Source organism: Mobula birostris, chromosome 19, assembly GCF_030028105.1.
Source record: "Mobula birostris isolate sMobBir1 chromosome 19, sMobBir1.hap1, whole genome shotgun sequence".
Classification (NCBI taxonomy): Eukaryota; Metazoa; Chordata; class Chondrichthyes; order Myliobatiformes; family Myliobatidae; genus Mobula; species Mobula birostris.
The window spans coordinates 49242712-49270230 of NC_092388.1; the positions used below are offsets into that span (position 1 = coordinate 49242712).

At 44.3% G+C, this 27519-nt stretch overlaps 1 protein-coding gene across 2 annotated transcripts in view; it reads right to left on the bottom strand.

Moving 5' to 3' along the window:
• Positions 1-27519, bottom strand: part of cdkal1 (CDK5 regulatory subunit associated protein 1-like 1) — a 524935-nt gene that overhangs the window by 9867 nt on the left and 487549 nt on the right. For both annotated transcript variants that reach the window (XM_072283563.1, XM_072283562.1), the window contains exons 13-14: positions 18005-18088; positions 8620-8784 (exon numbers count right to left, since the gene is read on the bottom strand). In XM_072283563.1, the coding sequence (XP_072139664.1) occupies positions 8620-8784; positions 18005-18088 (249 nt within the window). The remainder of the gene's footprint in view (positions 1-8619; positions 8785-18004; positions 18089-27519) is intronic.

A 27519-nucleotide genomic window follows, 5' to 3' on the forward strand; every position in this document is an offset into this window, starting at 1 on the left:
TGAGACCACACCTGGAGTATTGTGTGCAGTTTTGGTCCCCTAATCTGAGGAAAGACATCCTTGCCATAGAGGGAGTACAAAGAAGGTTCACCAGATTGATTCCTGGGATGGCAGGACTTTCATATGAAGAAAGACTGGATGAACTGGGCTTGTACTCGTTGGAATTTATAAGATTGAGGGGGGATCTGATTGAAACGTATAAGATCCTAAAGGGATTGGACAGGCTAGATGCAGGAAGATTGTTCCCGATGTTGGGGAAGTCCAGAACGAGGGGCCACAGTTTGAGGATAGAGGGGAAGCCTTTTAGGACCGAGATTAGGAAAAACTTCTTCACACAGAGAGTGGTGAATCTGTGGAATTCTCTGCCACAGGAAACAGTTGAGGTCAGTTCATTGGCTATATTTAAGAGGGAGTTAGATATGGCCCTTGTGGCTACGGGGGTCAGGGGGTATGGAGGGAAGGCTGGGGCGGGGTTCTGAGTTGGATGATCAGCCATGATCATAATGAATGGCGGTGCAGGCTCGAAGGGCCGAATGGCCTACTCCTGCACCTATTTTCTATGTTTCTATGAAAAGGATCATTTAGAATAGGAGGTATTGAAATGTCCTAAATGCAATTAAGTTATGAACGAGAGAAGAGGAGTATGTCATATAGCTTCAGCTAGATCAACAACAAAACTTCAGAGGGACAACAGTGATAAAGGAAGATTCTGATTTAACTACTTTTAAAGATCCATGGCCACTACTAAGTAGATAAATGCATCTGTCAGTTTGCTTTGGCACTGTGCAAAGTAGTAGATATCAGCACCTGCTACCTTGTATACAGCCGATTTCTCAAAAGTAGTCATATAATCAGCAATCATTTATCTGTTTTGACTATACTAATTCAAAAATTTAAGATGCACTGTAAAGGAGTGCAGTGAAGTCGAAGGGGAAGAAAATCAAGAACGTTTAGTCTTGAATTCAGTGCCATGAGGAAGATACCTTCACCATAATTTAAGTATTTGGATGAGCACTTGAAGAACCATGACTCATGACCACACACTAAGAACTGGAAAGCAGTAGTAACCTTCTTTGGTGCTTTTATGGTTGTCATAGGACACGGACAAATGTCTCCTTTCTCTACCTTAAGTATCTATAATACACAAAAAGTATTGAGAATATTTGTGCAACAACTTGCCTTCCACCTCAGTTCATTTGTAGATCATTTTTGAATAAATTATCTCCATATCTTTTCCAAGTTTCAAACAACACTCACTTCATGGTTCTATACACTGAAGCCCAAAGATTAATTAACTTGCTGCCCTCAATGACCTTAAGCCAACTGGTCACCCATTTATTCCATCTTCCATCTACCATTACAGGGAGCTAATATTAGTGACCTATCAAATATATTTATTTATTCATTTATTGAGATACAACAGAGAACAGTTCCTTCTGGCCCTTCAATCCACGCCACCCAGCAATCCCCCGATTTAATCTGAGCCTAATCATGGGATGACTTACTATGACCAATTAACCTACCAACTGGCACACCTTTGAACTGTGGGAGGAAAGCGAAGCACCACGTGGTCTTGGAGAGAACTTACAAACTCCTTCCAGGCAGCAGCGGGAATTGAACCTGGGTGGGTTGCCGGTACTGTAAAGCGCTGTGCCAACCACAGCGCTACCGTGCTGACAAGATGTGCTGCTACACCACCTGAATTAACTGGCAATATCTACAGAAACACCAGCACCTTCTCTAGCACTGGAGCAACGAGTGAGATATTAGCTTTGGCTTCAGCCTCAGGAGAACTTCACTAATTCACATGACTAGATCGGCTAGATCTTTAGTTTACAATGAATATGAGCAAGGACTGGCATCACAACAAGAGATCTCACTCTTGTCAAAGTACATACTAATTTGTAGAGTTATTATATAATTCCAATGCAACAGAATACAAAATATTAATTCTTTCATGCAGGTTACTTGAAATTGCTAGCAGTTTGACATTTAATTCATGTCTAATTATAATGGAGATGCTCTGAAATTATAATCAGACACTTCATTTCACACTCAGCTAAGCTTAACAGTGGCTATTACAGATGTTAGAAAGGTAAATCATACAATACAATTGATGCTTCCTCACCCCTCGTAAATTCTTAATTCGATCTTACTGCTGAAAGTTTTGACTTTCTGGGGTTAAATTCTAGGAATTCCTGCTACTGCTTGTAGTACCCTCGCTGTCAGCTAAGATGTTTCTTAGTTCAAACTTTAGGGGAGGGGAGAAACTTGAAGCCAATTGAAAGCAAGAGACCATCAACAATTGGACTGTTGAGGGTACAGTTTTCTACAACCACAATGGTTGTGTCAGGCTTTGGTGACTGGTGCATGCCTTGAGACCATCTGAAGAAGGCTGTGTTCCACTTTAACTCAAGAAATAGAGAGAAAAAATACAGTGTGGGTTTGTAAAAATAGATTGAGGTTCAGATGATATATGATTCAAGGCTCATGTGGTTGGTTGACTTACTATTGTTCGCTGTACGCCTATAATGGTGAAGCCCCAAAACTGATGAAAAATCATTCAATCAAGCTCAATAACAAAAAGCAGAAACTACTGACAGTAATTCCTGTAATGGGTCAAGCAAATTTCCACGAATTATTCATGATAACCTGACAACATCTATCATCAAAGATCCCCACCACTACGTCATCTTCTTGTACCTAACATCTGGCAGGAAGTACAGAAGCCTGAAGTTCCACACCACTAAGTTGTCTTCAACTGTTCAGTTCTTGAGGCAATCACTACCTCAGCAGAGTGACACCATGTCCACTCTGAGAACTTGGCACTATAATAGACAATTTTTATTCTAATTACGTTCTTCTTGGATATGTATAATTTATTTATGTTCTTGTGAATGTTGTGTCTCGAATGCCATATTCCTGTGATGCTGCTGCAGGTTAATTTTTCATTGCACCTGTGTATGAAGTGAACTTTGACTTTGATTATAGCAGCACCCTCCTCTTCTGTTAATATTGCAGGCACTCATTACCATTGGAGATCAGTGGGTGGTGATTGGGACTGTGTACTCTGCAGATATATAGGCAGCACCACTGCTGTATGTCAGCATCATCACACTCAATACAATTTGGGCCCTGAAGCTGAGGCTTTCCAGAATTGTGGTTCCAGACTTCCAGTTTTGCAAGAACCATAACAAAATAATATAATTGCTAACAGTGACTCCCACAATTAAATCCTGGCAGCTACAACACGTGCATTATAGAATGATCAGTCTTGCCCATTTTAGTTGAGGCAACCTAACCAGATAAAAATGGTGACCCTTTGTAACGAGAGTAGGACAGCTTGTAGATCAAAAAAATTTCAGGACCTGACAGCTGATGGGCTTGAACTTATCCAGCACTAAGACACAAATGAGAATGGCAGAGTTGGGAAAGCAGACTAACTTCTCCTCTCTTTCCTTCTCTCTCTTCCTACCCTCCAGCTTCACAGTGCCCCTCTGTATTCCACACTTACATCACCACCCGTTTTGCCCTTGTAACAGGGAGACTGATGAGATCATATTCAACACTTCACAAGCTGGGATCAGATGAAGCAGTACAAAGAATAAAACTCTGTTTCCTGGTCTTATTAGTCAGTATCGTTCTGCAAAAACTAATAAGTGCAAAGTTTTGAGTGACGTTAATATGCAATAATTTATTTTATCGAGCAGCGAGTAAACTGAAAACTAAGGTGATTGGAAAAAAAACATATTCACAATATTCACTTCCACTTGCAGCTCCTCGACAGATGAAGCAGCAAAACCTTGGCAGTGATCAGCCAGGAGCTGGTAGGTGGCAGATAACATCTGTGTCGCACAAGTGCCATCTGTCTCCAAGAGGCAGTCTAATCGACCACCTTACCCATTCCAAGAGCATTACCTTCGTTGGGTTCTACATCATCAACATCCTGAGGGCCAATCAAGGATCAGAAATTCAACAGAAATACTGTGGCTACAAGAATAGGTCAAGGTTGGTACTCTGGGTATTGGAGCTTACTTCCTAACAGTCGAAATCTTTTCCACATTCTGCAAATTCAGTAATGATGTAACCCAGCTTGACGATGGATAATTAAGTCCCCAACACAGAATATATTATATGTCATTGCCTCCCGCAGTTCTTATTCTAAGCACTGTTCAATGCTGGAATAGACAATGTCTATCCCAGCACGTGAAGACAGACTCCGGCGGATTGAGCGGACGAGACCAATTGACGGTCCAACGGTCAAGAAGACGGTCTCTGCAAGCGTCGTGGAACGTGCAGAGCAGGACAAGACACAGAAGACGTCCTGGTCATCCACTGCGCCTAGTCCCATCTCCAGCCATCTCAACTCTGTCTTGCCACTGGATCCAGAGGGGATTTGAGAAGAGAGAGTGAGGCTGACGCTGCGCAACTCTCCCTCACTTAAATCCAAATCACGCTTTAGTCTCGATGCCATCATAATAGTGTCAAGATCCTCATCGATGTCGACAATGGACAAACACAGAACACTGTTTAATAAGAAGGAAAATGAAAGATGTGGTAGTCATTATGTCTCTGTGTCTGATGTCTTGAAACTTTATGGAGACTGGAATCAAAGTTGACTTTCAGGATTACTTCCATCTACTCCCAAACCCACTATCAATAGCAAATCTACTCTGTCTTCCTTTACCCTCCTCCCACCCATCATCATCAATATCCACTCTACAGCCCTCTCTGATGGTTCAGACAGACCCTACCCTAGGACTGAGGTAGAGTACAGTGGCTTATTCTCTGTCCGGTATAACTCTGTGAGGCGCACTGCAACTTGACTTGGCCCTGTGATTGCTCTCCTCATTCTAGATCCCAGTGGTTGTGAGGACTAATAACAAGGTTAACCAGAGTGGGACCAGCAGCAACTCTACCATGAAGGAAATTCATGTCAAAATTAAATGTGCAGACTCCTCTCCTAAAAGAAAAGCAATCGGGTGGTTACTTCAAAAACCATAAAATCCATGTTTATTCATTCTACTTAGTTCTTTCCTTTATGTCGTCTTTGTTTCCCAACCTTAATTCTGCATTGTGTACATGATTTAAATAGCATTTTTCTTTCCTGTGTTTCACTTTGGGTGGTGTTTGGCTCAATGGGCAAACTATAATCTAATCGGTAAAAGAATGTAGCCTTTTCTGTTCAGAGAATATAAATTTGTTGTGCAGGGCACTGTAATGAACTAGCATTTGTGGGAGCTTGACCTGCAAGCCCAGGTAAAATCTTTTCTCACTGAGCACAAAGTGACCTGACAGCAAACTCTGGACCATTAGCCAAACTTCAGCCATCAATTTTCTTTTTCCCCAATAAGATACCGGCTGCATTAATAATTTTACTTGTGTCATCTCATGATGAGAGCAGCAAGTAGTAATGAGGAATTTAACAAGTCGGGCATCTAAGACCTGTTTTATGAACTCTAAGAAAGAAACAAATCATTGAATCTTTTAGCTGACCTGCTTTTACCAATAACCAAATGGGCCAACTCCAAATGCTTGAATGAGGATGTTCCCTTGTATGAATCCTTTTAGAGAGAGCACTATAAAACCAATTCTTTACATGTAAATCTAACAAGTCAAATCTAAATAAATCACGATTTCTTTTCATCTATCTCCCATGCTTTTGAGTTCAACTAGAGTTAATACAATGATTCTAATATCTTTCTAACAATCCTAAAACAATGTTGCCTCCATTAGCAAGATAAAAGTTTTTTCACACAGAAAACATGGTGTCTGAAAATGGGCAAGCAGGGAAAGTACCATGGGTGGAGAGATCTCTCTCCCTTCACACGAGGGAAATATTCTTTAGCAAATTCCATCTTTTCAGATAAAACCTAAAAGACTGAGTGATTCCATACCGAACTGCCATACTGCCATACACACATTGCATGCAAAGAATCTATTAATAAGCTATTCATTCCCCCACACCCCTCACCAGCATAGATTAGCTGTGTGCAATTTGAGAAGCTAATAGTAACTGACACTAATTCACATCATGGCCTTACTTCATAAAATGGACCTGAACATCTACCGCAGATCATTGTGCAACTTTGGGAGGAGAGTTTAGCCAACAGAAAAGAGACGTGAGAACAGGCAGCCTTTGTTTTCAACACCATTCTTGATATCTGGTTACTCCTCTCTATATTGCCATTTTGTTTAATTTTGATCGGGCAGACTGGCTGTGCCGTCTGCAGTCACTGAACAACACACAGCTAAATTGAACTGAACATTCCTGGACCGTTTCTATGTCCCTGTGGTTTGATATTTTATATTCGGTGTTTCTTTCTCATTTTTTTGTTGTGCGATTTGTTCTTTTTTTTGATGTTACTTTGTTTCATGGATGTCTCTGAAAAGACTCATCTCAGGGTTGTATCTTGCCTACATACTTCAATAATAAACATACTTTGAATCTTGGTAAATGAAATGGAGTCTTGGCGAGAGGTCCTGCATGATAGCAGCTCATGAATAATTTCGATAAAAACAAAGTCAAAAGATGGAGGTGACCAAGGTGATTGGTGCATGTAACGTTGTCCTTATATACGCAGAAGGAGACTAATATATACAAAACTACTTCTTCACGTAGCACACCTTCAACGCTTAATTAACAACAGTCTGGCCGAACGATCATAGGCTCACATTCTAACCACTACAAAAATACTACACATATCTTAGAGATTTTGCCTCCATCCCAGAAATTAACCTGCAACCTTCCTGAACTGTGTTAAATGCAAGTACAGTGGACTCTGCTTAATTGGTACACATTGGAACCAGTACATCTTGGCCCAATTAACTGGCTGCCCTAATTAGCCAAAGTTTCATGTAAATAGTTTTTAAGTATAAAAAACAAACATTAAAAAAATTATGCATTTAAATGAAATACAGTACAAATTACACCACCACCAATAGTACCACAGTACTATAAAACTGTATTGGTTCCTAATAGTTATCAAAAGAGGAATTCATCCAATGTAATTGAAACTTGATCGGCAATAGTTTCCTGCCCCAATTAAGCAATGTAGTGTTACAAATAAATGAAGGGAATCCCGGCAATTTTCTCAATTAGTTTTTGTTCTTTAAGCATGGTCCCAAATAAGTTACTGCCCCGATTAACCAAAATCCACTCTATATCTTTCCTTAAGTATGAAGAATAAACTATACGCATGACCACGGCGTCCTGCACTGCTGTAGCAAGGACTTCCCTACTTTGATATTCCATATCCTTTGCAAATAAAAGGGAAATATTCCAATAATCCTTCTATACCTTCAAGCCGACCTTGTGCTTTATGCACAATGATACCCATATCTCTCTCTAGAGTAGCATTCAAGTGGTTCTCATTCAAGACAGCATACTAGTTTTCTATTCTTCTTAGCAAAATAGATAACTGCACATTTCTCCACAATATACATGTGATGATTTACCATTGTGTTGTTGCAAAGCCAGGGAGAAAGAGGAGCTTGTTTGCCAGCTCCTTGAAGAACAAGGTCACATATTAGTTCTGCTCTGGAAAACTCAAAGGAGGGCCACAATCAGGCAAATAGAGATAGACACATACAATAAGGGCATCGTTTGTTTCACCTAAACAAATACGTGATACATCTGGGGGAACAGGACTTTGTATGAAACCAGGGGTTCACTTTTACTGCCCCCCCCCCAAATTCCAGGTATAACTGCATCCACTGGAGAGATTTGCTACCAGTTGCCAAAGATTTCTAATTTATTTGTACCCTTTTACAGTCAAGATTTCAGTCAAGCACTGCCTTGATGTTAATCGCAGTCATTCTCTACTCACTTCTGGAATACTGTGCTTGGGACATTTTAACAGGATTGGACCATTCAGTTCCCTGATCCATTTGTCTTTCACAAATGCTTTTTCCAGCACTTTTGCAGTAATAATAATCAGGTAGCACTCATCACACCTAAAACAATATACTGCAATGGCGATAATAAAGGATGAAAGATACTCAATGACAGGCTGAAGGGCCTATATCTGAGCTTTAGGACTTCGTGACTCACCTAATAGCTGAAATGCAAATTTTCATAATCCATTGTCACTTTCCATAATATAATGTCAGAGAAAAAACAACTTTCAAACAGTAACAGGATTTATTAAAAGGATATATTGAGTTCAACAGTAAGTCTGCAATATTTGCAGTGTCTGTTCAAACTGAACTCCTCCTCAGCCAAAACAAGTTTGTATTAGTAACTGGTAGCTGCTTCTGCTCCAGAAAATTATTATCCTATTTACAGTAAAACACTTTAATGGTCTCAGGTTTTTCATTTAGAAAATTTCTAGTTATTAAAGGCATATAAAACTTTACTTTTTAAAACATATTAATATCTCAATCCTTTTTTAAAAAAAAGTAAATATGTTAGCCTTTTAGAGCAATTTACTTGTTCTGACTTAGACAAGCAAATACTTCCTTGTGCATGGATTCACTTCTGCAAAGCAATAACTCAAAAGCATTTGCACTCACAGACAAGATCAAATGATGCTCAGAAATCAGATACACGGTTTAATTTCACACTCCATCAAGTTTTACAACATGAAAATGTTAAGTGAAGAAAAGACTGCCACATACCTCTGTGAGGCCTGAAATCTCACCCTTCAGTAATGGTGTGACAATTGAAGGAGTGTGGATCTTTCCATTGTCTGCTGGTTTTCCCTTCATAAAATGCTTCCCTGCTTCATAAATATCAACTTCAATCATTTTTCCCAGAAATTCAGGTTGCTTAGGCACTAGCACCTTAAGGAAAAGCAGAAAAACAACAGTATAAGATTTAAAGCTAGCCAGTACAGGTAACCAAGGCATTGACTTTCAAGCACATAAAGTTTTAGGGCAATGGGAAAATCAAATTTGTAAACTAAATTAGAGTGCTAATTTAGCACAATGGAACTGCAAGCTGCTTCTTTTCAAACCAAAGCTGCAAGTTTCTTTCAGATTAATGTCATGGTTGCATCTCAGCGATTAGTCAATGTTCAGTATGCTTTTTTTCCTGCCCTACCTTTGCAACTTAATCTTCAAATATGCTTTATCCTTGGTTTCTCATTTAATATTGGATTTTCCTTCATCCTGATCATGGGAATCCATCAATAATTATGGAAACACCTCTTTGTTACAAACAGTATAGATCCCATTTCAGAACTATCCAGGCCAAAGTCTGGACATGCTGTAAACCAAATAAGCACATTCCATCGTAGCACCTAAACTGAGACACATACATACATACATATAAAATTGACAGTGAAGGAAGCAAGCCAAGCCCACATCACAATGACCAGGGGTTCATTTCTGAACCCCTAATCCCTTCAACCATATAATCTCACATGAGAGTGAAAAACGCAGATTTAAACAAAACTTTAGGAAAAATTATGAAATAAAATAATCATTCAAAAAATACTCTTCTAACTCCATCAGGTGATCAGAATCAATCACACAATGAAGAATTTTTAGTTTAAAAAAAAGCTTTATAGCAGCAATAGCCCTCAAGCAGACTGGTTGGCCTTGAGGATAAGCTGCATGTAAGCAAAACTGAAGCCAGAAGTGGATTTAGAGCAACTAAATCATCAAACTGCAACCTACTGAAGCTTATAGCTGAGGTTTCACATGGTAATTATGTTTACACAAATTAGATTTAGTCACATTCTTAAGGAAGAGAAGAGACCACTTCAGAAAGAACCACACAGTCATTCCCTTCACAAATGTCTGCACCGTTAAGGATTACGCCAAATTTCTATTTCTGCTGTTCATGCTGATAATCAAAATCGGCTTTCAGCCTGTCATTTGGATTAGTTTTTCTGGGAAGAACAACATTTTAGATGATGTGCAGGCCTTTAGCAAAGCTTTTAGCTATTACTTGCAGAAAAACTGGGCAGCATACATTAGCTGGCAACAAAAATCAATGAAGATATTTTCAGCTCCATGGAAGTTGATCGACCTGATGCTAAGAGACAAGAGGAAGCGAGAGAAGAGAGTGAGGGGTAGTAAACACTTGTCTGTTATTAGTTAAATATTCTCATTCCAAATGAAAAGTTGCCGCAAGTTGAAGTGCTGCTGCCTTTGGCAACATGATGTTAAAAGTATGCCGACTTTATGAAGAAATGTTTGTTTTACCTCCATGTGATATCACTGTCAATTGTTCCAAATTGTGCGATACCAGATGAAAATGATGATTCAGTAGTCTTTCCTCAAGCATAAAAAAACCCTCTCAAGTACACTTTCATGAGAACAGTGCTCCTTTAAACTGATTCCATCATCCTGCCACAACTTCTGAACTTACTCCTTTGCTATGAAAACTTAAAACCCCCCAGGGACTGTCTGCACATCACAGGGATTGCTTGGATTTATGTCTTAAGAAAATTCCCCTGGTGTCTAATTCCATGCAACACAATTAAATATATTAAAAAAGTAAGTTTAAAGAGAGGTCTCAAGTTTAAAAATCAGTGATTATTTTTCTTCTCTCTTTGGATTTCTACATTAAGAAACAGGTTTAATGTTTCACATTTATGTGTCTGTATTCTTAACATGAATGACAAATTATGATTGCAAGAGGAACAAAATGTCATATGCAGCTTTCCAACTCTGCCTAGGATCATCTGTGATTTTATGATTCACATTACCACATGACCTGCAGATTCATTCATGCCCGTATGCGTTTCAGATGCAGATATTATTGACTTTAATGTTTGCTTTCCTCTCAAAAATGATCGACATGATTGAGGTGCTGACATTCAGAATCAACCTGTTATTACTTTTGAAAGGAATGTCTGCTCAATATAACAGGGGCTGTGTCTTGGAAAAACAGAAAGCACTTAGTGCGACTTTCTGCAAAGGTTTACCCATTGTATGATTTCAAAAGTTAACTCTGTTGACCAAGACAACTTGACATACCAGTGTTGCTCCAACGGCATTAGCCCTGATATTCCACCTGACAGGTGGGCTGCTAGAAGGCAGTATTTCACACAGCAGGTCGTGAGAATCATCAGAACACCCAGCTCCCTATTTAAAGGGGCCTCTCCATATATACACCTTATTCCCCATACCCACCCCAACTCATGGTATAGTTTCAATAAATCTTTTCCAGTACTCTTGTTTCACCAGTGACAATGAATGGAATAAAGGCTGGACCAAAATACTGTCTGACAGAAACACAACATTCAAATCCTAAAAGTATAGCTTCCTATATTTCATCAGCAATGAAGTTCATGGGAGGTTCTTAACTGTACGTGGGTGATCTGGCTACTCAATGCATAAATGCAATCACACTATCCTCTTCCCATGAATGAGCAAATCTGGATGAAATGATGAATCATACCATCACAACCTGACTTCAATATAAACTTAATGGATGTGCTGGTCTTGGACAGGATTCAAAGGAGGTTCACAAGGATGATTCTGGGAATGAAAGGGTTATCATACGAGGAACTTTTGATAGCTCTGGGTTTGTAAAGGCATCCGTTAGTCTTGCGAGACCATGGATCTGCGCCTGGAAAGTCTTCACTCTCCAGGGCGCAGGCCTGGGCAAGGCTGTATGGAAGACCGGCAGTTGCCCATGCTGCAAGTCTCCCCTCTCCACGACACCGATGTTGTCCAAGGGAAGGGCATTAGGACCCATACAGCTTGGCACCAGTGTCGCCGCAGAGCACTGTGTGATTAAGTGCCTTGCTCAAGGACACAACACGTTCCCTTGGCTGGGGCTCAAACTCACGACCTTCAGTTCGCTAGTCAAATGCCTTAACCACTTGACCACGTGCCAAGGGTTTGTACCCGCTGGTACTTAGAAGGATGAGGGGGTATCTCATTGAAACCTTCCATATGTTGAAAGGCCTAGACATGGTAGATGTGGAAAGGATGTTTCCCATAGTGGGGAGTCTAGGGCAGGAGAGCACAGACCCAGGATAGAGGGGCATCCATTTAACACCCTCTTAAGCCAGAGGGTGGTGAATTTGTGGAATTTGTTGCCACGGGCAGCTGTGGAGGCCAGGTCATTGGGTGTATTTAAGGCAGAGCTTGATTAGGTTTCTGACTGGACACGGCATCAAAGCGTACAGGGAGAAGGCTGAGGAGTGGGGGAGAAAAAAAAAAGGATCAGCAATGATTGAGTGGCAGAGCAGACTTGACAGGCCAAATGGCCTAATTCTGCTTCTATGGCTTATGGTCTTATGTACCTTTTCGAAAGACTCTCTTTCTGAAAAGGCTATGCAGCGACTTACAAATCTCAGACTCAAATTATAAATGTTATTCAAGCTGTAACAATGTCCTCATAACTCGCACTAATACTGTAGAGTCACATTCTGAGCAAAAAAAATGCAATTCCATTCATTTATATCAGTCACACAAACTCAGAAGTCATCAAAGCAAACTCTGTCAAAATGTATACTGAATATTTACATTAGCTATATTTTTGGGCATAGTTGGACAGATTTTACAGTTCTATTTGGTGGCAAGTTATTAGATTTCAGGCTATTAGTCTATGAATTTTGTTTCCCCAAAAATATACTTTATTCAGAAATATTACAAAATAAAGTTATTTGCGAAAAAAAACTATTCATTGACTCTGAGTCCTTATTCAATAAACAAAGTCATTTACAATAAATCATGCATTGACTCTCAGAGCTTATTCAAAATAAAGATGTTGACAATAGATCATTTGTTGACTCTCAAACCTTAGTCAAGAATAAAACCTATTTACAATAAAATTACTTACAATAAAAATCAGGCGTTGACTCTCACTCCTTTACCGAAGTTCCTTTACGGTCTATACCTTTCCATATTTCCGGCCACTCCTGTGTCACCATGTTGATTCACACCGCTGATGAAGGGTATACTCCTCCCCACCCGACCCCTCCCACTCCCGTGGGTGACGAACCCTAAACTGTGGTCCTTCCCCAACGGGCCTTCGTGGTGGCTGCACCAAGTTTGAGTGCATCCCTCAGCACGTATTCCTGCAGGCGAGAATGTGCCAGCTGGCAGCATTCAGCCACGGACATCTCCATGTGCCAGTAGACCATCAAGTTCCGGGCTGACCAAAGAGCGTCCTTCACCGAGCTGATGATCTGCCAGCAGCACCAGATGTTGGTCTCCGTGTGCGTCCCCGGGAACAGCCCGTAAATCAGGGAGTCCTCCGTTACGCAGCTGCGTCCCTTCCATCCTCCTCCACACCTGCTTCGCGAACCCACAGTGTGCAAAGAGGTGAGTCAATGACCCCGCCTCACTGCAGTCCTCCTGTGGGCAGCGGGGTGTGGAGACGACGTTCCGGGCGTACAGGAGGGATCTGACTGGGAGGGCCCCTCTCACCGCCAGCCAGGCGAGGTCCTGATACCTGTTGGTGAGGTCTGGCGATGAGGCATCTTGTCAGATGAACTGGACGTTCTGCTCAGGGAACCACCCCACTGTGTCCATCACGTCCTTCTCCTGCAGGACATTATGTGCCGACCACTGCCTGATGGCCTTGTGGTCAAAGGCATTGACCTGGAAGAACTTTTCTACGAAGGACAGGTATGGCGGCAATGACCAGCTGACAGGGGTGTTGCGCGGGAGTGGGGCCAGACCCATCCTTCGCAGCCAGGGCGACAGGTAGAACCTGGGCACATAGTGGTACTTAGTGCCCACGTATCTGGGATCCACGCACAACCTGATGCAGCCACACACGAAGCTGGCCATCAGGGTGAGGGCGACATTGGGGACGTTTTTGCCCCCATTGTTCAGGGACTTGTACATGACGGTCCATCTCACCCGCTCCATTTTGGATCCCCAGACGAATCTGAAGACAGCTCGGGTGATTTCCGAGCTGTAGGAGCGGGGGACGGGCCACACCTGCGCCAAGTACAGCAGCCCTGAGAGCACCTCACACCTGATGACCAGGTTCTTGCCCGTTATCGAAAGGGAGGGCCCTCCCCACAGTCCCAGTTTCTGTTTTACCTTGGCAGTCTGCTCCAGCCGGTTCTTCTTGCACGCCTCGGCCCCTCCGAACCAGATCCCCAACACCTTCATGTGATCAGACCTGATGGTGAATGGGACACCGGATCGGTTGGGCCAGTTGCCGAGGAGCATGGCTTCGCTCTTCGTGCGGTTGGCCCTGGCCCCCGATGCCAGCTCGAACTGTTCGCGGATGTCCATAAGTCTGCGAATTGACCTCGGATCAGAGCAGAAGATGGTGACATCATCCACGTACAGGGAGGTTTTGACTTGCGTCTCTCCACTGCCTGGCAGCGTCACCCCTCTTATGCCCTCATCCCTCCTGATGGCTTTGGCAAAGGGCTCAATGCACACATGAACAAGACAGGGGAGAGAGGGCAGCCAGCCTGACTCCAGACCTGATGGGGAAGCTGTCTGTTTCCCACCCATTGACCTGGACTGCACTACAGCTGTCTGTGTAGAGCAGTCTGATCCAGTTCCGGATTCCGTCCCCAAATCCTATTTTGGAGAGTACGTCCACCATGTATGTGTGCGATATCCTGTCGAAGGCTTTCTCCTGGTCCAAGCTGACCAGGCAGGCGTCCACCCCTCTGTCCTGCACGTAGGCAATGGTGTCCCTCAGCAGCGCGAGGCTGTCTGAGATCTTCCTGCCCAGTACAGCACAGGTTTGGTCTGGGTGAATCACCTGTCCCAGAACAGACTTGACCCTGTTGGCGATAGCCTTGGACAGGATCTTGTAGCCCACTTTCAGGAGACAGATGGGCCTCCAATTCCTAATGTCCTTCCTTTCCCCTTTCTGCTTGTAGATGAGGGTGATGATGCCCTTCCTCATGGACTCTGACATGCAGCCGGCCAGAAGCATAGTGTTGTACACTTCCAGCAGGTCAGGGCCCATCCAGTTCCACAGAGCCGAGTACAACTCGACCGGTAGGCCGTTGCCTCTGGGAGTCCTATTCGACTCAAAGGAATGGACGGAGCATGTCAGCTCGTCCAGGGTCAGTGGCTGATCCAGACTCTCCCGCGTGCCATCACCTAGGACTTGCGTGATAGACGACAGGAAGTTGTGGGAGGCTGTGGTGTCTGTGGTCTTTCTGTCGTACAGACCGACATAGAAGGACCTGCAGATCCTCAATATGTCTGCCTGTGAGGACGCGACTGAGCCGTCCTCTTCCATAAGGTTGCGGATCACAGAGCTCCCCCCGTGCAACTGTTAGAAGAAGAAGCGAGAGCACGTCTTGTCCTGCTCCACGGTTTGGACCCTTGATCGGAAGATGATCTTGGAGGATTCGGCGGTGAAGTGTTGGGCTTGCTGGCCCTTCACCTCCCGTAACTCCTCCCTGACATCCACCCCCTTTGACTGCAGAAGGAGAAGTTGCTGTAACTCTGTCTGGAGTTTACGCAGTTCCCTCTGCTCCTGCCTTGCTTTCTGGATACCCTTGCGGATGAAGAACCTCTTGATGTTCCCCTTGGTGACTTCCCACCAGTGAACCGAGGAATCAAAGAATGCTTTCAAGGTTCTCCAACCTGTGTACTCCCTCTCTAGTTCCTCGATGTTCTCAGGGGTCAGCAGCTTTACGTTCAGCTTCCATGTCCCCCTGCCTGCCTTCTGGTCCTCCCGTAAGTGACAGGTGGCTCGCAGAAGGCAGTGGTCAGAGAAGAACACTGGCGTGACGTCGGTGGATCTGACCGTGAAGGACTCAGACAGGAAGAGGAAGTCGATCCAGGAGCGGGCTGAGCCGTCCGATCGTGTCCAGGTGGCTTGCGGCTGTGCTCCACCTGTGGGGGTGCCAAAGGCGTCGCACGGCTTGGCTGTCTTCACCGTTTCCCTCAGTAGTCTAGAGGTACTGTCCAGCCTGCTGTCGGCACTGCCAGATCCTCCAGCCGCACCAATGGCGTAATTGAAGTCTCCGGCCAGAACAACCGGCTGGGATGTCACCAGCAGCGGTGGGAGCCACTCGAGGACGGCCAGCCGCTCGCTCCACACAGTACACGTTGATCAGCCGGAGCGGAGTGCCCCGATATTTCACGTCTGCTACCAGGAGGTGCCCCGCAACCACCTCTTTAACTTGGGTGACTGAGAAGTTGCCTCCCCGTAGCAAAATCCCCACGTTAGAGGCACGGCGATCATTGCCCCCCAACCACACAGACAAACCTTGGGACCACCACCATGACCAGCTCCAGTAGTTGCGGAGATGCAGCAGACCACACTCTTGGAAGAAGGTCACATGGCATTCACAGTGTTCAAGTACTGGAGCCAGTACTCTTCACACTGCGAATGTTTAAGGACGCAAGTTTAAGGTCTATCACCTTTTACAAATCTTCATCCTCACCCTTGCCGTCCTCAGCCCTCATGCCCACAGTCCTAGTGAAGTCTTCCACCTGTTGAAGGCTCAGGTACTGCAGGTAGGCTTCGCCAGAGAGAGGCAGTACCGATTTGGCCCCTAAAGGGACCTCTGCGGCTGCCTCTCTTTCTGGCTGTAGGCCACCAGAAGTGTTACTGCTCCCGGATTCCCGGAGCTGAGGGGCGCTGCTGATCTCCACCTCCTGTGCCTGTGGGGTGGCCAACAGACCTTCACTGTTCCCTTGACTCTCTTCCACCCGATTAACCCGCCTCTTCCTCTGCCGCGGCTGCTGGCCACTCCACCGCCCTCCTCCTCCGAGGACAGCAGCCCAGAGGATGTGCCACAACCCTTTCTTCGAGCTCTCCAACTGCTCCGCTTGCTGCCTTTTGGGCGGAGCCTTCTAAGGCTTTTTCCGTTTGGTAACTATGCTCCAGGCTCCTTCATCCCCCTCGGCCCTCCCCTCCTCCTCATCAAGCGGTGGGTCCTGGGTGTTCTGCAAGGGGAAGGGAGACCTCGGGGTGGACTCGTCTTCCTCCGTTGTTACTGGCACCATCTCTGCAGAGGTAGCGGGTGCCTCCAATCCATCCGGGGCCTTTCGATGTTAAAGGCCACCTGTGCGTAGGAGCCCGCACGTCTTGGGACAGCCCCTGTACTGGTGGCCCGCCTGCCCACAGAGATTGCAGGACTTGGCCCCCGTGCAGTCCTTGGTGAGATGTCCCCCCACCTCGCAGTTTCTGCACAGCACAGCCTTACACTGGGCTGCGATGTGCCCCGCCTTACCGCAGTTGCAGCACACCTTGGGTTGCTCGACGTAAACCAGAAAGCCCCAGATCCCTCCGATGGCACAGACTGAGGGTGGGTGGGTGACACAGCCGCTGGTGTCCACCCTCAGCTTCACCCTAACCTGCCTTTTACTTGTCCATACTCCCAGACTGTCAATGACGTTCTCACACTTGCTCGCGCTCTCCACATATCGTGCTGGGAATGTGAGGACGTGAACGACCGGTACATAGGGGTTGAACATTTGCACCGTAACCGTCCTCTCTTGCTGCGTTGCATCGGCAAAGAGTGGCTGCGCTTTTAGTAGCGACAGTGGCACCGCGCTCCCCTTCTCACGAAAGGAGTCACGTAATTTCTGCCACCCAGCGGCATGCCAGAAGGTGACGTTGTAGTAACCGGCGTAATTCTGGACTCAGTAAAGATAGTCCACCTTGAAGCCACAGCAATCCAGTAGCGTCTTGCGAATGATGGTCCCCCTACTGAAACCATTGCCTTCATTCAGATCTCGAACACTTAGTTGGACAGTGTTCTTGACCCCAGCCCCACGAGTCGAAGGGCTGGTCTCTCCAGCCTTCTTCTTTTCCATCGCTGTTGTACAGGGGGGATGTGTTAGATTGCGAGCCAATCGACACCAGGCTCCACCCCTGTGTCAGCACGAGGCCTGCTCCTCAGCCAACGCTCGCTGTGTCCTGAATACTGGGGATCGCAGTGTTCCGATAAAAAATGCTTCACCTTAGCTCTTGGCGCCGGATATCAGGTGTCAGAACAGACACCCACAAACAGCACCTTGGACTATGTCAACGTTCAACTCCTGTCAGCAGTTATCAAAATAGACTACGAAAAAAATGAGTTATCTTTGGTTGCCAGTTAAATACCAATATTTTCAATCGATTCCAAACAATGGAAGAGAATCTTGGCTGACTTGCCTGCTCATAAAACTTGTTGTGTGCGACGTAGTACTGGCCATCGAACGATTCCTCTGTTATCAAAACTTGTTGCCTTTCACCAACCTGAAAAAAAACATAACGGTATCTTAAAGAGATAGAAAAAAGAAAAAGAATCTAAGGAACCATATTATAAAATTTACATCTTACACACCAATTACAGAAAATGGCTTTAAGAGAATGACTTCATTCTGTTCCTTTGTCTCAGCTACCTTCCAAGGAAGGCTTGGAACAGAATGATACTGTCACCATCTGCAATGGGTTTAGAAGCATCCAACAACACAGAACTTAGAAAATTCTTCCAAGGTGCAGCTCAACAAGGCATGAGGAAACACCGGATGCTCTGACACACCAGATACCAGCTGAGATGACCAAAAGCTTGAGTTAAGAAGTGTTAAGGGAAGAGGCAATGAAGCTATGGAATGGAATCATGGGATTTCTAGCAAAGTCTGGAGGAACATAATTGTGGGCGTGGTGTAGTGGGGTAAAGGTTGAAAAAAGCACATTTGGTAACTTTAGAAATAGAGAAAGGGGCCATGGGGAAATGGAATTTAAATAGAGGACTAGGGATTTTACATTTGAACACTTTATCGTCGCCAAACAATTGATACTAGAACGTACAATCATCACAGTGATATTTGATTCTGTGCTTCATGCTCCCTGGAGTACAAATCGATAGTAAATATTAAAAATTTAAATTATAAATCATAAATAGAAAATAGAAAAGAGAAAGTAAGGTAGTGCAAAAAAACCAACAGGCAGGTCTGGATATTTGGAGGGTGCGGCCCAGATCCGGGTCAGGATCCGTTCAGCAGTCTTATCACATTTGGAAAGAAGCTGTTCCCAAATCTGGCCGTACGAGTCTTCAAGCTCCTGGACACTTAAGTCATTGTAAGACAGTGAAGACAATGACGATAAGTAAATGGGACCGGCGGTCTAGGTAAGATGAAGTTTATGGAGGAGAGGATTGGGAGGCTTCTCAAGAGAAAAATCAAGACAGAAGAAGTCAACGGAAAGAGTTCAATAGCAAAAGGTTTGAGGGAAGAAAAGAGGTGTTGCAGAGCAAGAAATACATTGCTTCTTTGAAGGAGATATAAAGTAAGAAAAAACAATGAGCATTTCCACAGGGCGTGCCCCTTGACTATCTTTGGTTGGATCAAAGTAGATCATAGCTTTTTTTTAAACTGCCTTTTAACAAATGTTTTTGAGGTCCATTCTTTTACTTTGATGGACTCAAATAGGAATTCAGGTAGAAAAGAGGCTTCATCCTCAGTTACATCAGGATAGGTGAAGAGACCAATAAGGGCTCAGCAATCTTCACCCAAGTTAGGTTGAGGCTTTGATCGAACTTACAATGAAGACAAGTCACAACTATGTTGAATTACACAGAATTTACAGCACAGAATTCTGCCATTCATTCCACGTGACCCACTTTGATATTTATGCACCACATGGTCTCTCCTGCCATCCTACTTTGTCTATGCTTATTAGCAAAGCACCCTTTCCTCCTTGCTCATATACAAATCTGTTTATCTGTATTACTCTATTGTGCACCCTGTTATTGTTCTCCCTTTTATCACCTCAACACACTGTTGTAATGATGTGGACTGCCATGGATGGCACGCAAAACAAAGTTTGTATACTGTACTTCGGTACATGTGACAATAATAAACCAATTAACCAATTTACCAACTTAATGTTAAATGGATTTACACAATATATTTTAATTATTCTATGGAATATCAATTTACATATTGTGATGAAAGAGGGTTACAAAAGTACACATAGACTAAGATGTTAACTGTCCTGTGCTAGCACCAGTGGGATCAACAGTTGATCTGCCGCCTGTCTTCAGGAGAGAGAGATAAGTAAGACAATGGAGCAGCATTTGGAAATGTTAATGAAGAGATGAGAGTTTAACGGAAGGAGACACCGGTCTGAGTATTGTCAAGACTGGCTCCTTTTGAACCCTGAACTGTTTGAAGTGTGATGGACAGGCGATACCCCAGCAGGGGGATAAAAAGGGGCAGGTTCGCTAAGACACGACACACGACAGCACGAGGTAACGAGACCCTGGAAGCGGTGTGCCCCCACAAGTCGGTGGGAGCATTGGAGGTCTGGTCGCGGGATCAGCCATAGACGCACAGGTTGGAAAGATACGGTCGGCGGGAACCTGGTGTGTGTCCACCCTTGCCTGGGTGCCGGGTTCACCCTTGAAGAACGATCGTGTCTGGAACGGAGGGGTCACAGTCGGTGACCTCAGAAGACATTACAAAGGGCTCGCCCGAAAGCTAACTGCGAGGAATATCAAAGGTCTGTTGAATCCGATTTGAATATTTGCATTCGCTCTCTCTCTCTCCCCAACGGCACGATGGCAATTACTGCGAACTGAACTAAACTGAACTCTGTCACTTGTGATTGAACATTTTACCCCTAGACTGCGATAGAGCTTGATTGACCCTATTATCCTAGTTCTGTGTACATGTGTGTTTATTCATTGCTAACCTGTTGCATTTATATCCTTACTATTAGAGTACTGTGTTACTTCTTTCTTTAATAAAACTTTCTTAGTTCCAGTAATCCAGACTCCAACTGAGTGGTCCATTTCTGCTGGTTTGGCAACCCAGTTACGGGGTACATAACATAAGTGGGGGCTCGTCCGGGATTTTGAACACTAAATTTGGGACGGGGTAAATTGATTGGGTTAAAATTCCCAAAAGAAAGAAAAGGTAAACAGCAGAAATGGAGATTGAGGAATTTCTAAAGGCGCCGACCTTGAAGGCATTAGAGGATGCCAGGAAAGCGGAATTGGCAGCTGTGGTAAAATGGTTCAATCTTGTTAGGGGAAGTCGACAATGAGGAGAGAGGAGATACACAGAGCTATCGTAGAGCACTATGTATCTAAAGGTGTGTTTCCCCAAGGGGAGCTGGAGGTGATATCTATTGGAAAACCTGGTGGAGACGCAGTACAGGTGCAGCTTGAAAAACTGTGACTCGAGCACGAGTTCCGGATACAGCAGCTAGAACACGAAGAGAAACAGTTAGAACGACAACGGCGAGAGAGAGAGAGGGACAAACAGTTGGAGCAAGGAGGGAAAGGGAATTCGAGCTGGAGAGGTTAAAGATGATGGCAGAGCAGGGGCCCATGCCGAACCAAGGTGGAGGGTTCAGGGTGACCCAGGAGGTTAGGCTGATTCCCCCATTTGACGATACCGATGTGGATCAGTACTTTCTCCATTTCGAAAAAGTTGCTGCAAGTCAGGACTGGCCGAGGGATAAGTGGGCTGTTTCGCTTCAGAGTGTACTTAAAGGGAAAGCCCAACAAGCGTACTCGGCTTTGTCTGCGGAAGATGCCCAGAGGTATGAGGTGGTGAAAGAGGCCATCCTCAGAATTTATGAGTTGGTCCCGGAGGCATACCGGCAGAGGTTCCGGAATGCGAGGAAGCAGTGGGACCACACGTATTTAGAGTTTGCCCGTGAGATGCATATTGTGAGCGTTGGTGCGCCTCGAAAGGGGTAGGTGGGGATTATGACAGACTGCTACAGCTGATCCTGATTGAGCAGTTTAAAGGTTGTGTCCCTGACGGTATGAGACCCTACCTGGATGAGAAAGAGGCAGCCACGTTAGCCGCAACTGCTAAGTTAGCGGATGAGTACGCGTTGACGCATAAAATGAAGTTTGCCCCGAGTAAAGGCTACCAGAAGGGTAGTCAGGACGGCGGGGAGAGTCCGCCGGAAAAGTCAGAAAATAAGCCGGGGACTAGTGAGAAGGATAAGGTAGACCAGGAGCAGTCTGGTAGGAAGTCTCCTGGGGTCGTATGTTATAATTGTGGGAAAGCCGGACACTTTGCGTCCAGGTGCTTTGCCCCAAAGAAGGAGACGGGAAAAGGAAAGGCGGCGTTCCCGACTGGCTGTATTGAGTTGGTAAACAAACCGCTAGGAGAGGAGAGGGCTAGCAAAGTTCAGGAAGGGCGCGAGAGGTTTATCTCGGCCAGATTGGTGTCGGAGAAGGAGGGGTTAAACCCAGTTCCAGTGCGGATCTGGAGAGACACGGGAGCGTGTCAGTCATTGATATTGAAGAGTGTATTAGAGTTTAGTTCAGAGACCCAGACTGGGGAGGTCAGGGTCAAAGGTATTGGGGAAGGGACAGAGTCAGTCCCTTTGCACCAGATACACCTACAAAGCGACCTGGTCTCTGAACTAGTCACGATCGGGGTGAGGCTCGAATTACTGATGAAAGGCGTGGAAATCTTACTCGGTAATGACCTCGCTGGCGGGGAGGTGTACCCAGCAGTGAGATTGACAGGGCTGCCTGTCAGCATTAAGGCCCCACCCATGGACTCACAGGTTCATCCTGTTTGCGCAGTGACTCGCTGTATGTCCAGAGAGACTGCTGAGACGTTTCTACCAGCCTTGCATGAGGAGAGGGTAGAAAGTGAAAAGAAGGAGCGTAATGAAACAGGAGGAAGTGGGGAAATTAAGGTAGATTTATCATTAGAAAAGAAGGACTTTATACAGACACAGGAGCGAGACGAGGAAACAGCTCTTTGTGAAACAGAATTAGGAAGGGAGCCAGTGAATTATGGTGTGAAGGGGGAGGTGCTAAGGAAAGAAGGGAGACCAAGTACCGCAGATGAGGAATGGGGGGTGGTGCAAAAGAGTTATGGGGATGAGATTTTTAACCTGGCCCACAAGGTACCCCTCGGTGGACATTTTGAGGTGCTGAAGGAAACAGTCAGCGGAGCCATGAGAGAGTTTTTCTGGCTGCACAGGAGGAAGGATGTTATTGATTATTGCAGACGCGAACTGAGACGGTCACAGGCTTTTGATATGCTAACAAACCTAGTCGGTGTTAGCGCGGAAATCAATGAAGCTAGGGTGCCACCTGATAAGGGGAAAACCCATTTTGAAAAGATGAGTATAGTGCCGACCAGATGGGAGATGTCTATTGTGTTGACCCGTTTTGCTGATAAGGTCTCCCACCTAACCCCCGAACAAAGCGGGTCATTGATAAAGCTAATTAACCGGCACGCGCACCTAGGTCTAGATGTCCCGAGGCGATGCAAAGAACTGGGACATGGGGCTGTTGTCACATCAGGTCAGCCTAGTGAGCAACACCCCTATAGAATGATTAATTCAGTGACAAAAGGGCTAAAGAACACAGAAGTGTATATTGGCGATGTAATACGGCTGTCTGAAGCCAGCTTGATAGTGAACCTTGAAAAAAATGAGTTCGGCCATGCAAAGGTCACTTATCTGGGAATTGTGGTAACACAGGGGCAGCTGGCAGCGATGTAAGCCAAGGTGCGGGCTATCTCTGACATCCCAACCCCGACAGACAAGAGGGCCCTCAGAAGGGTCTTGGAGATGGTGGGGTACTGTAGGAAGTTTTGTAATAACGCTGCGGTTACTACCCCTCCCCCTCTTACTAAGCCCTTGCGAAAAAAAACTAAGTCGGGATGGGACGACCCTTGTTATCGTGGTCCGGGACGAAACCCAATGAGAGGTTACACTGATCACAATTCATCAGTGTTTTCGGCCACTATGAAGTTTGCTAAGTTGGAGCCTGGTTTGAGAGGATTATTAAAATAACACAAATAAAAGGAACAGAAAATGTGATTGCTGACTGTCTGTCAAGGTGTTGACAACATAAAATTCTCTGTAGTAGCCAAACAGCTGATGAAGATGTATATTTGTGTGTATCTAATAATGTATTCATGCTTATAATTTTTACCCCGGTAAAAATCCTTAAAGGGGAGGGGTGTGACAAAAGAGGGTTACAAAAGTACACATAGACTAAGATGTTAACTGTCCTGTGCTAGTACCAGTGGGATCAACAGTTGATCTGCCACCTGTCTTCAGGAGAGAGAGATAAGTAAGACAATGGAGCAGCATTTGGAAATGTTAATGAAGAGACGAGAGAGTTTAACGGAAGGAGACACCGGTCTGAGTATTGTCAAGACCGGCTCCTTTTGAACCCTGAACTGTTTGAAGTGTGATGGACAGGCGATACCCCAGCAGGGGGATAAAAAGGGGCAGGTTCGCTAAGACACGACACACGACACCACCAGGTAACAAGACCCTGGAAGCGGTGCGCCCCCACAAGTCGGTGGGAGTTTTGGAGGTCTGTCCCGGGACCAGCCATAGATACACAGGGTGGAAAGATACGGTCGGCGGGAACCTGGTGTGTGTCCGCCCTTGCCTGGGTGCCGAGTTCACTGCTGAAGAATAATCGTTTCTGGAACGGAGGGGTCACAGTCGGTGACCTCAGAAGGCATTACAAAGGGCTCGCCCGAAAGCTAACTGCGAGGAATATCAAAGGTCTGTTGAATCCGATTTGAATATCAGCATTCGCTCTCTCTCTCTCTCCAACGGCACGATGGCAATTACTGCGAACTGAACTAAACTGAACTCTATCACTTGTGATTGAACATTTTACCCCTAGACTGCGATAGAGCTTGATTGACCCTATTATCCTAGTTCTGTGTACATTTGTGTTTATTCATTGCTAACCTGTTGCATTTATATCCTTACTATTAGAGTACTGTGTTGCTTATTTCTTTAATAAAACTTTCTTAGTTCCAGTAATCCAGACTCCAACTGAGTGGTCCATTTCTGCTGGTTTGGCAACCCAGTTACGGGGTACGTAACAATATTCTAACCACTGTCCGGCTAAAGATACCTTGTCATTCCTAATTAGATTAACAGGGATTATCATATATTTATGACCATCTTACCTTTTGTCAGCACCTCACGAGAAACAGTTTTTTTTTCCAAGACTGTCCTATTAAACCTCCCCATAATTGCAAAGGCTTCTTTTGGATAATTCCTTAGGCCTGATCTTTTGTACAGAATACAACAAATACCATTGATGGAGATGATTTTTGGAGAAAAGTATTTTTTACAATCTTACAGGCTTTACATTTTGTTAAAAATCCTGAGGCTTAGTTTGGATCTGGCACACACTATCTTCCATTTTCAAGAGAACTTCCAATGTATTTAATTTGTAACCTCTATTTCTAATTCAACATTACATGATGCATATGCTAAGTAATTCTAATTACATTCCTTACACTGCTCATGTAAAGAAGGCAAAGAATAAGGAAAAAATATCAACTGTAAGCTATTTTTTGGTAGAAATGCAGCAATGATGTGATAATTAATCATTCTTCACAATGGATACAGCATTTATAGGTGATAAAAATCACCTGACTTTGTGACTGGAGAACCATGGTTATCAAGTGGAAAAATAAACTGAAAATGAAAAATGATCACCTGAGTATTTAAACATCAAGATATTGTTAACAATAACAAGTACCCATTCAAGAGCAATTTCTAAATTCTGATATAAGGTTAGGTAACTGTTAGGATTAATTCAGTGTTAATAAACACAACATGTTTCTCTAGATTAGGTTCTGTTCTCTTCTAAGTAAAAGATACACCATGCAAAGCCAATCTGAAAATCACAATCAAATTACTGCAAAGGATAGCCTTCTGTCTCATGAGGTTACTATTTTGCAATTATTTCCATTGGTTGGTGTCCTGGAGCAGACCTCTGCATGGGCACCAGAGATTCTGTTGGAATTATCCATGTTTCTTCTTGCCATTCTTGGTGCTCATGCAGGCTTAGCCTGGTGGCATTGTCATCTGCATTGCAGTCTGTTCTCCTTGTGGCCCATGTGAACTCTGCTAGATTTCTGAGGCTGGGAGAGGCATTGGCTGAGTCTGCTCCTGTTACATGACCTCACTGCAATTTATGAGAAGAAATGGCTGCCAAGAGAACAGTCAGTACAAACTTTCTTTATTTAATTCAATTAGCTTAAATGAATTTATTTCCAAGCAAATGTATGCTTTTCAAAACTAGCTTTTTTCAATCACTATTTTAAAATTTTATTTGCCTGCCTCTGCTCACCCCAAGTTCTGCCCCTTCTTCAAAAATCTAAATCACAAATCACATCAAATAAGAATAATTTCATGAGGACTTTCTATATATTGGAATGAATCAGAATTAACTGAGATTGGATTATCAACACTTTGAGGTACACTGATCAAACAATCCAACCACTGCTGAAAGCCAAGATGCACCTTCTCAAGAGAGGCATCAAGGGAGAGCAGGGCATAAGGTTTAGCAATGCCAATTATGACACTTCTAAAGAACAGGTTGTTCTTGACAAAAAAACACTTCTACAAGTCAGAGAGTCCACAGATCTCCCCACCTTGATCCAGGGCTGAGAGAAAATAACAATACGGAGGGTGCACACCTGTGCTAATGCCAAAAGTAATTTAGTAAACTGGGCTATATGGTAAGTAAGTTTGGTGGAGTGATCCATAAATACTATCTCCTATAGCACAGCATTGGTGTATTTACATGGTCACAAAAGTTCAGACCTTATAGTTACCCAATCACAGCAGTCACTTTATTTGCACATGATGCAGAACATTCACTTACAAGCTTCCTCCTCTCTTGTTAAAGAAGTTTGCATACAAAGCATAGAGCACTGTGGCTCAGTTGGCTGGAGGAAGGGTGCTTCCAACCTGGAGGAAAGATCAATGGATTGGCCAAACAGCCAACTACCAAGGAAGATCAGACTCCATTGAGGACAATTGTATCCAATTAGCCCTGCAAAATCTCATTTGCATGATAGCATCCAAACACTTCAATCAGCTTCTTCACTTGTCGTGCCTCTTATGATCATCTTCTGCGTTTGTCATTTCAGAGGCACAGGACATTGTGCCTGAGCAGACCCTACACGATTAAAAACAGGACTAAGTAGAGGAATAGAACAAGCATACTGTCACCAGAAAACAATTGACATCCAATCCATCAGCTCAATAAATACAGAGGGTAAGTTAGACTAAAAATAAGCATTTGGAAAGCCACTTGGCACAGTGGTGAAGCAAGTAGACCTGCTGTCTCACAGTTCCAGTGGTCTGGGTTCTACCCTGACCTCCAACACTGCCTGTGTGGAGTTTGTAAGTCCTCGCCAGTCCTACCTCTGCTTGGACTGGTTTCCTTCCCCATCCAAGAGAAGTGTACGTTGGTCAGTAAATTGACCACAGTAAAGTGTAGAATGCAGTTGAGAGGTAGACCTTGGGAAGCTGATGAGAAAGAGAAGGGATTAAAATGGGAGTAATGAAGGATATTGTATTATTAGATGCTTATGGTCGGCATGGACCCAGTAGACCCAAGGGTCTGTTTTCCTTTTGTATGGCCATGATTCTATGGCAAATAGTCTGCAGCCAGATCAGTGGAGAAGTGTGGCTTTGTGCTTCCTCTCTGTAGTGCAAGACTGTAGAGGACTTGGATGACAACTAAAATGGGGCAGCCTCTTGATGAGGGATGATAAAAATTTATATGAAAATAATTTGGGATGATGTTTGGCCTGTCGAAAAGTATTTGCAGATTCAAACATGTCCCAATGCCTGAAGTTGAAGATCACAATATCCATTGTTAAAAAGGAAAAAGTCAAGAAGTAGCTCATACCATAGCAATTCAA